The following is a 12,630-nucleotide window of genomic DNA, read 5'->3' on the forward strand; positions in this document are numbered from 1 at the left end:
TAAGCTGCTTGTGGCCATAACTTTAATTCAAGACTATTTTTAGAAGGTAACCGCCAGCACCAAGAAAAATTAAATCAGGTTTGGCTGAATGGCAGCCAAGAATCCATTAATTAGGAAAAAGATAACCCCACACGACTTTTATAAATTGTTAAACTCCTTTTATCATTTCCTTATACCCATATGCCTTAACATTAGAAGTGATTTTAAAGTTAACATCAGTTATACATCTAAATAAAATTATAGAACCATTATGTTATTGCGGGGGCCGTGCTCCTACGCCGCCCGAGGGCCCCTGCTTGGGGGGCCTCTTTCCCACGGCTGTGCCGCTTTTTAAGCTTTAGTGACACAGGAAGGTGAATCCAGTCCCTGACACTTCGGTGTGGCCAGAAGGGAGAGGATGATAGTGAGTTTCTTGGTTTTTGTGTTTTTAATGTGAGTCCCCACGTTGGCTGTGATTTAGGAAGAGTTTGGAATTGTTTCCTAGAATCAGCCGAATTCAGTTTCACTGCCCCGGTGGCATTGACTGCAATGTTTCCCCTTTGCAGCAGGCGGTGCCGTCCTTGTCGCGTGAAGGCCGTGCCCCCAGCTCCCCGCTCCCGTTCCGTCGGCGGCTCTCTCAGAGGGCTGCAGTCACACCGTGAGAACACCGTCTTCAGAGCTTAGAAATACTTTTACCCTACCTTCTTTTATAAATACGGAGACACATGTGATTAACTGAACACCACCCATGTGTTGAGGAGGAAGTTCGCCTGTGAAAGGGAGGAAGGACGGCGTGTGCACTCACAGGTCACTGACGACAGGACCGCAGTCTGCCGCGCGGCGGGGGAGGCTGGGTGGTGACGTACCTGCTGGCGATTCTGCGGCGGCGAGCAGTGGGCCTTGCTTGGCCTCGTGGCTCGGCCCTTGGCGTGTGACTCACCCGCCTTTGCTGCCACCGCGCCCGCCCCTGTGTGTTTTCTGTCTGCCTCCCTGTGTGGTCTTGCTCCTAGCATTTTTAGCCATTTCTCTGTGTTATTGAATGAGCGCCCCCTCCTTAAGTTTGTATATTCCAGAGGACGTGAATCCGGGCTCTCGGTTTCTTCCATAACATTTTACGTTTCCCCCCCGGATACGCTCTCCGCCTGTCGCGTCTCAGCAGCGCTGCCGATGCTCAGGTCTGCCTTGTGAACTCGAGGACGCGTCCGTGAAGGTGTCAACAGACTTAAAACAAGGAGCAGAGTGATATTTCCGACTAAAAGCGTCCCATCACGTCGGGGGCCCCCACGGCCACGTGCGCGCACCTCCGCCTCCGCGGGCGCCGTCTCTCCGTCCTGCCCAGGGCTGCGCTCTCTGCCTCGGCTCGGCCTCCTGACACCTCTCGTCCCCTTTCTGCCTAGTTTTGCAGGCAGCCTGTGCCGGGATTAACGCCTGCGGGGTCCGAGCTGACCAAGGCCGGTTGCCCCGCAGTTACAGCCACGTCTGCCCGCTGACTGCAAGGTCCATGTCCATGGAGAGATCAGCCGGGGAAGGGAACATGCAAGGCCACGGGCCCCGCCTGCCCCACGGTGGGCGCTTTGCCCTTCCCCAGAGCCACGCCCGCCCCGGGCATTTTTCTGCTCTCGCTCCTCACAGCTTGCCAAGTCTTCAGTTGCCACGCACAATCTTTGGAAAATCTGGTCTGTGGATCTCCAATCCACTGCCCGCTGTTGTTTTGGGGGCGGTGGTCTTTGCAGATGTTCCCTTCGTTACACAGTCTCTCCTGACGCCTTTCTCCCGTCCTGCCAATTACCTGGACGGTTTGACATGTGTTTTCTAAAAAGCCGTGTGGTCATTTTGCCCTCGGATTTACATGGGATAGGGTCACGGGGCTCTAAAACGCGTATATCCCTGCTGGGTTATCAAAGCTCTGTCTAGAACACTAGAGCTCGGATGGCATTTTATTGTTTATTCTTTCGATGTTGACAACATTTTCATAAACATTTTTATCGTAGTGCTGAAAACCAGACGTTCTAGACTTTCCGTGTCAAATCCTGCCGCCAGGATCTGCCGGCTATGCGGCCATGGGGACGTTACCAGACCGTTTGGTGCCACACTTTCCTCCCCTATAAAAGGGGACAATATCACCACTGACTTCATATCACATTAATACGTGTAACTCACTTAGAACAATGTCTAAGCTCGTAGCATGACGTGCGTTACTAGTCGTTGTTACAACAGAGCCGGACGAATGATGTGGGACTCGTGTGGCTACGAAGGGACGGAGGGGGCCTTCTCCTTTGCTTTCCGTGTTAATAACGGATCCAATTTTAACGGTCCTATTGATACTAACAGACTTAGGGCAGTTTTATTTTTTCTGAAGTTGGCATGTCTTAGAACGCCTTTACGCTTTTAAACATGCATGATTTCCTGGTAGTTATCACGGTGCATTGGAGCCGGAGAAAGATTTGAAATGTGCTCATGTACGTAAGTGTACGTATTTTGTTCCAAGGGTCCTGCTCGCCATTCCCTCTGCATTACCTCATTTATGGTCCCCCACACGCCCGTCTGGGGCGTCATTTCTCAGTTCCCTATACAAGACCTAGCCTCTGAGATTGGAGGCGTCTGCCCGGCATTAAGCAGCCTGTTTCTGGAGCCGGAGCAGGTGGGCGTGACCCCGCCTCTGACCTGCATGGCCTGTGCTGTGTGCCTTTCTGTGGGCCCTGGCCCCCCTCACAGACTGTCTTCCCGTCTGCACTCGGCCAAGGCCTACTGCTCCTCACCTGTCAATGCACGTACAGCTCACGTCCCGGCTTCCCCGCCGACGAGAGCAGACGCGGGGGTGGCCCCGGGCGTCACCGCTTCATCACAGACCGGTACCCACTGGCAAGATCGCTGCGTCGTTAACTTTTACACATTGTTTATCCTTCACTTTTGTTTAAATGCATTGAATAGGCTGAAGGTAATACAGTGTGGTGTCGGGCCATGTACCACCGTCACTTGTGATCCGTTTCGTATTTTATTGTGTTTTTGTTATGATGAGCCTGCTGTACATCGGTCTGTGCTAAAGATAATGGTGAAAAGTCACTCCTTTGTATTTTGAATAGGAAAATGGATAGAAGAGTTCTGTAGGGCGCGCTCAGTTTCCTGAATGGCTCATTTGTTTTTTCTGTTATGAAAGCAATTACTTGTTGAGATCATCAATAGCAGGTTTTGAGATATTTTATAGATTTATGCTGATTACTCTTGGCTTTGGGGAATTTATCTGCACACAGAGTATAGTAAGGTGTCCTTGCTAATAAGAAGTATTACCAACAGTCAATGAAGAAGAATCAAGGCCCTTACAAAAGGGAAGGGTTCGTTAACTCCAAACCTTCCTGCACAAGGAACAAATCACCAATGGCTTCAACTCCGCAGTCCCCGCCCCGCCCCCAGGCCCCCGGCTCATCTCCCCATCTCTCTGGCCCCTGAGAGGAATGTATGGCCACACGTCTGGGCCAAGGACCCAAAGCAGTGCAGGCTGAGTCCTTGCAGCCGCTCCCGGCCAGAGCTGAGACTCTCTGCACCCGGGGGAGTCTTAGGCAGTTAAATAAGAAAACACTTAACATGTTAATGAACAACCCTTTTAAAAGACTTATTGACTTAGAAATAGTGAATGTTGTATTGAACCAAGAAGTTCCCTTTTATAAAAGAAGCAAAGATGGTTGTAAACCAAACTTAACTATTTTCTACTGTGTCTCAAACAGGGTTTTGATGACTCTTTTCAGACATTTTTAAAAAACTAGAACTGAACACCCTGATGATGTAAATAGTGATTTCATAAACGTGTCAATTATATTGAGCTTCTAAAGGTAGTACTCTTTGGTTCCATCTATTTCTACACAGCTTGCTTTGTACATATTGGATGTCTTAATAAAATGATTCTAGAAATACTGAGCTTCCCTGTCATTCCCTGGGGACGTCTACCTCTTTCTCGGTTTATGTACAAACAACAAAAAGGCTGCATTGCAGTATACATACATATCGAGCTATACCCAGTACCCACGCACACAATTGGGTGCAGAGATACAGTAATTCAATCTCACTCACTTAGAAATAGTTCTTGTTTGGAAGTCATTCATCTTTTTCAACTGTAGGATCTTTAGTTTGTGAGGATGATACGAGTTAGCAGCCCGTCTACTGAGACCTACGAGATTTAAACCAGGAATGTAGACAGCAGCCAACAATCATCAACTTTCTCTGTTCAACTTAACGATGCATCAGTTAAGCTGAAAATTATGATTTCTGAGTTAAGATGGAGCCATATCGATTAGGTTTCAAGGCCGTTAAACTAGGCAGAGAATCGTATCAACACAAAACATGAGGTGGTCAGGAGAGGCAAGATTCAAGGCCATCTGACCAAAATGGAGGTGAATAATGTATTTTATTGTTAAAACTGAGAGTTACAACTCTGTTGTGAACCAGACGTGATCCATGCACAGAAGCCTACAGATGGCTTAGAATAAAATAGGGGGACAATTTTATTAAAATCGGATAGATGAGTGAAGGATCTCTCACTTAGTCTTCCCGTTGCTTGTCCATCAGCCCTTGATTAAACGTGGATTAGTGGTGTGCATCAGGCGGTGTGGCCCAGAGCCAATGTGGCGTGAGCGTGCATCGGTGCTTACGCTACAGACCTTGTTCTGTTACGTGATGCTGGCTGTGTGGGACTGCAGACACTCGTCATTAGAAAGTAATCTGGATGTTCCAGGGCACTGGATCTAAGCAGAACTATATTTTTCCTCTCCTCAAAATGCATTAATTTACGCTTAATTTTTTTTTTACAGAAGTGCTCAATTGCTTATAGAAAACACGAATACATCTCTCTGTTCAGTTTTTAGGCTAAGCCATTTTTGCCCTGGATCTGCTAACGGTAGTACATCGGAAGGGGCCCATGTTTTGTACTGTAGGTTGCCCCAGCAGGAAACCGGTCTGTAACATCCCTGCCTTTCTTTCCCCACAGTTTTGCCCAGCAACGCCTGCGGGAACCCCGGGGAAATACTGAAAGGGGTGCTCCACGGGACGCGGTTCAACATCGGGGACAAGATCCGGTACAGCTGCCTCTCCGGCTACGTCCTGGAAGGGCACGCCATCCTGACCTGCATTGTCAGCCCGGGGAGCGGCGCGTCCTGGGACTTCCCGGCTCCGTTCTGCAGAGGTGGGTGCTGCGCGCGGGAGTGCCTGTGACTCACACCTGCACAGGGGAGCGGCGCTGGGGCCGGCCTCGCGCCTTTCCTGGCGGGGGCTCGGGTCGCCCAGGTCAGCTCCTACTGTCCCCCCAGGACGCGGTCCACGTCTCCTCAGAAACCACGGCTGCACCCCGTGCCGTCAGTAACAAGTTCAGATTCATTCATTCCATATCCAAGTTTGTCTTCGCTCTGTTTCGCAAACGCTGTGACCTTCTGCGTCATGTATCACCTCGTGCACGATTTGAAGCTTCAATATCCACCTTTATGTCCGTCTTGATTTGATAGTTCCTTTTTTATCTGTTTCTCATTAAAAATAATAAACACCCTTTGTAATTAAATTTCATGTTTTAAGGGCTCATTCAACCTCTTAGACCCTTGAAATGAGGAGCTCGCGAAGGAATGTGCTGTTATTCTGACCACTCAGCGTCATGATTGGCATAAGGTTAGAAGGACTATTTCCGAAGCCCCTGGATTCTTAGCCTTTTCTATAGTGTTAATTTTACTGATTAAAAACTCTAGGAAAGGGCATACTTTGATTCTTAGTTTTTGACTTTACTAAGAAAAAATTTTAATTTTTTTTTCTAATTGTTATTTATTCTTTTTAGAGAGAGAGAGAGAGAGAGAGGAAAGGAGAGACAGACAGACAGACTGTGAGAGACACTGACTTGTTGTTCCGCTTACTGACGCATCATTGGGTGACTTTTGTATGTATCCTCACAGGGAATTGAACCCGTAACCCTGGTGTATGAGGACGACACTCTAACCGACCCAGCTACCCAGGCAGGGTAATGACAGCTTCTCTTTTGCTCAGATTTCCCCTTGGTGTTTTCTTCTTAGGGGATTGATCATTCCTAAGTCCACTGTTATAAGCCATAGAAAGCCATAGCATATATAACAGTAAGGTCACAATCTTTCCTAGTCTGTCCCCAGTGTATTAAATCCCAACCATATCAAGATGCTTTTATCCTGAAAGTTTCTTTTCTGTATTACAGGTTATTAAATTTATGCTTCAATTTTGCTTTACCTAATGCTTGGGCTAGTAAGAGTCCAAAGGACTTTAAATTAGACGTAATTATTTCACGGCAGAAAGTTGAAAGTTGCGCCACTGTCTGTCCCTGACCTGGAAAGCTGGCTCATAAAGAGAAGAGCCGCTGCCCTAACCCTTACAGATGTGTGGGTGTGGCAAGTTTACAAGAGAAACAAGGGAACGTCAGTAACATAGGCTTGGAGAGTTTACAAAAGTAAAACAAGTCTATTTTCTGCTCCTACAACATTCTGGGGGTTTAGGTCCGGGAACCGCAGTGGGGTCTCTTCCTAACAGTGGCCCTGACAGGAGCCTCACTCTCTCTTCGGCAATGGCTTTCCGCTAGCGCTGGACAATTCGTGTCTGATCCAGGCGGTGGGATTAACCTGCCGTGACGCTGAGGTGTGCGCGTCACCTCTGGAGCTGCGATGCTAAATACCTTATTTCTCTATATTCTGCATGTCAGAGGTTAGCCCGCATTCCCATCATGTGCGTGACTCATAGGAGCTGCCACAGAAGGGTGCCAGACACCACACTCACATGACGTCACCGCGCGGCTTCCTGCCTGTACCTCTGGTCACGGGGCAGCCCGTGCGGGACCAGTGGTCACATTCCTGCGGTGAGGGGGAGGGGCTGACGGACGTTGGCTGACATGTTGCAAACGTGTGACTCAGACCGTTTAAGGAGACGGCTGTACTTTCAACTGCATCGTCCTTCTTTTACTAAAATCTGTTGGATTTAAGGTGCCGGGAGTGGGTTTCTTTTTCCGTTAGGCTGTAGGGTTCGGTACCTGGGCATCGTTGTGCGATGCGGGCTGAGAAGCAAAGGGGCCTGACGCATACACGCCTGTGTCATCATCTGATGGGGATTCTGCCCTTCGGCCTCTCAGAACTTCCTGAGGCAGATTTCCGCGGAGCAGTGTCAGAAAGGAGGGGCTGCTTGAAAAATGAGTTTAGGCAAAAGGTAAGAGGGAGAAGGCTCTTGCTTGACCCAAAAGGCTCCTCAAAAGGGACCTCCTTCCAGGCGCCGTCTTACAGTGGGAGACGTGGCTCCGCAGCCTCGGGGATGCACAGAGACCTTTGAACGAGTGGCGTGGGCAGAGCATCGGCGCAGCGGTGCCCGTGCCCAGGTGTGTAGCTGCAGAGCAGCGAGAGAGACCCTGGGGCGGGAGCGAGCGGACTGGGTTCTGGGGCCGGGGTCAGGGCCCAGGGCACGGGGCAGGCCGGGTGCCTTCCCGGTACTTTCCCTCTGTGGACTCCGCCGTCCACCATGGCAAGGCAGTCACCCAGCATCAAGCAGACGGGGACGTCTGGACCCCGCAGCCTTTTGCTCCCAGGCCACAGGCCCAGGCTCCACACTGCGTCATACACGGGAACAGCAACGTTTGAGAAGGTGCTACTCCGGGTGTCCACATGAGGACCAAATGGGATGACAAAGCCAGATGCCGGAGGGAAGAGGGACGGCTGTCAGTGTTTCCTGTGGATGCAAATGGCTCCCACTGAGCGCTGAGTAGGACCATCTCTGGGGACTTGACGGACGTGGTGGCCTCGTGGATTTCAAACGAAACACTACCCACCCACCCAGCCCCAGAGAGCATCACGTCCCAGGAGGGCCACTTGGCTGGAGGCTAAAGATGACGTGCTGACGCTGCGTCTTTGCCCACTGAGCAGCCTCGCAGAAACCAAAGCAAAAAGTTTCCTACATCCCAGGCAAAGGGTTCCTCCGCTGGGAGAGGCTGTCTTGGGATTCCGGTAAAGCTCCAACCTCGTGCTTGTCTAAACATCTGCATTTAAGGTAAAGATTCACCCAAATACATCAAGACACATTGTTCCTTGTATGTGTCAGATCTACCGACTAGGATGGGGCAGCTGTTTGGCTTCTTTTTTAAGAGTTGACTGATTTTATTCATTTCAAGACAGTTGTATAGTCTCAGAAGAATTAATGAAGTTAGCAAAGCGGTAAAGAGCCAGAGAATAAAGAATCAGTCGATTTCAGTTACACCTGTAATGAAACACGTACATAAAACATGTGAGCTGTCTAAGGCCGCACGTTCTGTCACTAAGCCTTACAGAACGTGACCGGAAATGACCACCTGCCCCTGCCAATGCTTCACAAGATGTCGCGTGAAGTTTTCCCATGGCAGACGCTCTGCTGTGAGGAAGGATGAGGAGGCCCGGAGACGGTGCGGCCGGCGGGAGAGGGCGAGGAGCCGCGCTGCGTGTGGCGGCTTGGGGACACCGCGATGTGCCAGGCAGCCACGTCGCCGTCCGTTACGTGACAGGAGGAACCCTGTAAAGTGAATCTTCCCTGACCTGTCACGTCGAGAGCCGGCCGCATGAAGTGAGATTGACTAGGACAGCCTCCGTATCGGGAGCCTGGCTCTAAGTTAAGTCGGAATAGCGTCCAACAGTTTAGTGTCAGCGCTTCCCTTGCGCCCTGCGCCGTAAACTGCGCTGACGTGAGTCCTGGCAAACCTGGGGACAAGAACCATTAGAACTCGGCGTCAGCATAAGAGGCCGTCAGCCTGGTTCCCACGGCTCCCGTCCTGCTGTGCCCTGGCTTTCTACGAAGCCCTTCCCCTGAGCTTGCTCGTCAAATGCGGTCTCGTGACTTGTTTAAACACAACCCCACGGGCTTCTGTGCCAGTTCTTTTCAGTTTGGGGAGTCCATTCTCAGGACGTTCCCACGACTGTACTCCAGGCGGGTACCGACCGCACTTGTTGACAGAACCTAGTGCGGAAGCACGTCTGTGCGGGGCGGTGGCACTCACTGTGACGGGTGACGGAGGGAGTGAGGAACAGCCAGGACTCTGTCACTCACGGTCCAGCTTTGTGTCACACTGGCCGGGACACCGGGGACGCGCTCTTTTCCTGCAAAGCCTCCGGTTCTGAGCGGTGGCATTGAGCTAACATTGCGTCTAGGGTCTCAGCGCTGGCACAGGTCACGGGAGGTGCTCCAGGGCCTCGGAACCGGGGGTGGCTGTCCCTGTTTTACTCCTCATCATTGGGGAGCTGGCGCGGGGTGACAACAGAGACCAGGGGCCGGCCCGCCCCTACGGTGCTCCCAGAGGCTGAAGTCCTAAAGTCCGAGAGCAAGGCTACGTCTGCAACATTTCGCTTTCAGCCGGCGGCGCTTTGTGCTCCGTATCCCCAAATTATACCAGTCGATAGTATTTCTCTCCCCATAATTTAACGTACCGAGCGTCCCCAATGTTTCCGTCTGCACGTAGCGCTGTAATTAGTGTCTCTGCACGCAGAACACTGTTTTCCCCTCCCGCTGAACTGCTTTCGAAGAATGGGATTCTAGGGGTGGCATCCGGGCTCTGCCAACTCCAGGCTGCCGGTGGTGTCGGCACCATCCCTCTCGGTTTCGATGTATTTCCGTTTAATCTGTGAGACGTCAGCAGCGCTGAAATGACACCCTCACGTGGAACGCGTCTGCTTATTATTTGGGCTCGTGCAGCGGTTTTGGAAGGAAGCATTTGTCGGGGACCTATGGGCGTCAGATATTCTCATCAACGAGGCCAGTACACATTTCTGGAAAGGCCAGCTCATGACTCGTTTCGCTCTTCTGGCCACATGGCGTCCACTTCGGCTGCAGTGAATCCCCGAGGGGCGGACGTCTCCCCGGACAGAAGCTGGACGAGTAGACGTGACTGTGTGCCGGCGACGCTCTACCTACAAAGCCAGATCCAGGCCGTGCGTGGCCTGTAAGCTGTCATTTGCTTCTGTTAGTTCTCGGCGTGGGGGCCGGAAAGTGAACAGCACAAGAAAAATACCAAACAACATGGAAGTAATATTTTAATGGGTGGAGAGAGCCGTGAGGAAGAGCCGCTTGAATTGGGACAGGGGCTGGGAGAAGCTTTCCTTAAGGAAGGTGTATTTGATGGAGCGTGTGACCAGCTGCTTGGTTTCTCGGGATGCGCCCACCTGGGGCACCTGCAGCCCCATGTCCTGGGGAACCTGTCTGCAAAACAGGATTATTCGGACCCTTGAGGTGGTGAGAAATTAAGCCGTACGAGACTATCAGGAGAATGGTCCCGATCAAAGAAACAGCCGGGGCTGTGGTCCTGAGAGCGGAGCCCACGGTGCGGGCAGAGTGGTCGCTGGTGTGGAGGCTGCAGAGGAGACCGAGCCGTGGACGGGGCGGACCCAGCAGGGCCTGGAGGCTGTGCCACGGGCCTGTGCTTCCGTCCCCAGCACAGGGGAGGATGTTGGAGGGCGTTAAGAAGATAAGTGGCGTCCTTGAACTTAGAATTGAAGAGGACCCCTCTGGAGGGAAGACAGCGTGGGGGGGGGGCACGTGGAAAGCCAATCAGGATAACAGGGAGGCCACCAGGACGAGCAGGGTTGGCACCTGGGATACAAGGTGAGATGGGGCGGGGTCCTGAATGCAGTTTAAAGAAAGGGCCACTGGGGTTTTAGTTCTTCGTAGCTGTGGGGTCTGAGAGGAATAGAAGAGTCACCGATGACTCCGTGGCTTTTTCTCAGCCACTGGAAGGGTGGACATTTATTGAAACAGGAAGAGTGACGATTTCAGATTCGGAAAGGGGAAGACGAAGGCCCATATTTGGGGGCCAATGCTTCTGGAATGCCCCTTGGGGCTATGCCATGTAGGCGATTGGATACCCAGAGCTGAACTCGGGGCGAGAGACCTGGACGCTGGGAAGCTGCCAGCAGCATGCGGGTGCTATTGCAGCCCACGCATCAGAAGCTGGGAGGGGTCAACGAGGGAGTGCAGGGCCCAGGACCGACCCTCAGGTGCCGCTCAGAGGGTGGGAGGTGGAAGGGGACCGACGAGGGCGCTGAGCGGCAAAGGCCAGGGAGGCGAGAAGGAGTCCCCGGAGCAGCGAGCAAAAACGTCCGGGAGTGAGCGACGCGTACGCCGCACCGGCGCCGTATTCGGGTCACTTTGATTTCGGGCTCTTCGGAGGAAGGCTGCGGCCGGTGGTGGAGGCGGCAGGATCGCTCTGCTCTGTTGGCAACGTCTTACAAACGTGCTATTATTTTAAGCTTTAAAAAAGCTTTGCAGGCCTGGGGACAAAAGCATTTTAAGGAAGAGGAAACGGACAAGGGCCGAACGTGGCCGAGAGCTTCTGTAAGACGGGAGTGAGTGGGGGCTCCCCTGAGAGGGGCAGACGGGGGCCAGTGAGGAGCAACCGTGACTCAGGCGGGCTCGAGGGGGGACGGGAACGTTGGAGTCGCGGTCATAGGCACTCGGGGGGTGTCGCTGGGCAGAGGGCTTTAGAAAACAAGGCTGCAGGTGGACGTGGGCTCCGGGGGTAGATGTGCTTTGTTCTGTATTTGAATGGCGTCCTGGAGATTCATTGCTGGCAATACGTACACACAGGCGAGGGATATAATAACGTGAGAGGTGCTTTTTAAAACAGTGTGTGAACGGGCAACATTGTAATGAGTTTGTACCGTAAGGACAAGTCTGCCGTACGGAGGGAAAGCAGTCCCTTCCCGAGAGGAGAGAGGGGGCGGCTCTGCTTGGGGCCTTGATCAGGGACAAAGGCGAGGACACCGTTCAGGTGCTGACCGCACGCGGCGGCTCACTCAGCTCACGCACAGCGGCCGCGCCGTCAGCCGGAGTGCAGGTCAGGGGTCGGGGGGGGGGGGGCATTGATGGTAAAATTCCCCTGAGTGTTTTTAGTGTCACGGGACGCAAAGTCGCCCCAGGAGGGAGGCTGTGGTAGGAGATGCCGGCAGGTCGAGGAAGAGGCTGCAAAGCGGTCGTCCCCAAAGAGGGGACTGAACAATGACCAGAGAAGCAGGAATGCCAGCAGTCAGGCCCATTTGGATCCGGTCGATCTGAAACGAGACCTATAGGCATATTTTTGTTCTTGGTCCTTCTCCAGTTGTATGTACCTACGTGCGGGTACATGTGGATTTTGTTCAGATATAACTAAAGGTATTGGCATTGGGGTTCTGGCAAATGCAGGGAGTGGTTTGAATGGCAGTGAAATCTAAGGGCAGCAAGGGGACACATGAGGACAAGAGAGGCTGAGGGAAGGAAAAGCAGGAGATTAGAGAACTCTGGGTCCTACGGGCAAAGAACTGCTGTGGTTACAGTATTCCAGAAGGTGACCTGGACACTGGAAACTAAGGGTCTGACCACGGACGTCCGAAACTGCAGGGACAGAACAGACTCGCTTGTCGGCAGGGCCCAGACCGAGGGCGGCGTGAGAGAGGGCGGCGGAGCCGCAGCTGGGCCGTTGGAAGGCAAGGGCGGGCGTGACCTGGGAGTCAGAACTGCGAAGGCTCGGTGACAGAGAGCCACGGCCGTGCAGAGGGGACACGTCGGGCCGGGAGCCAGAAGTCCATCGCCGTGGACCGTGGGGCAGCGCCGGGGACTTTGCAGGTGACGGCAAGGAAGATGGTGTCGGAATCTGAGGACCAGAGGCTCAGGGCCGGGCCACGG

At 52.6% G+C, this 12,630-nt stretch overlaps 1 protein-coding gene across 1 annotated transcript in view; it reads left to right on the forward strand.

Moving 5' to 3' along the window:
* Nucleotides 1–12,630, forward strand: part of CSMD1 (CUB and Sushi multiple domains 1) — a 601,662-nt gene that overhangs the window by 227,024 nt on the left and 362,008 nt on the right. The window contains exon 5 of the mRNA XM_090258247.1: nucleotides 4,958–5,152. Within this exon, the coding sequence (XP_090114373.1) occupies nucleotides 4,958–5,152 (195 nt within the window). The remainder of the gene's footprint in view (nucleotides 1–4,957; nucleotides 5,153–12,630) is intronic.

Source organism: Furipterus horrens, unplaced genomic scaffold (genome assembly GCF_987537825.1).
Source record: "Furipterus horrens unplaced genomic scaffold, mFurHor1.1.pri manual_scaffold_12, whole genome shotgun sequence".
Classification (NCBI taxonomy): Eukaryota; Metazoa; Chordata; class Mammalia; order Chiroptera; family Furipteridae; genus Furipterus; species Furipterus horrens.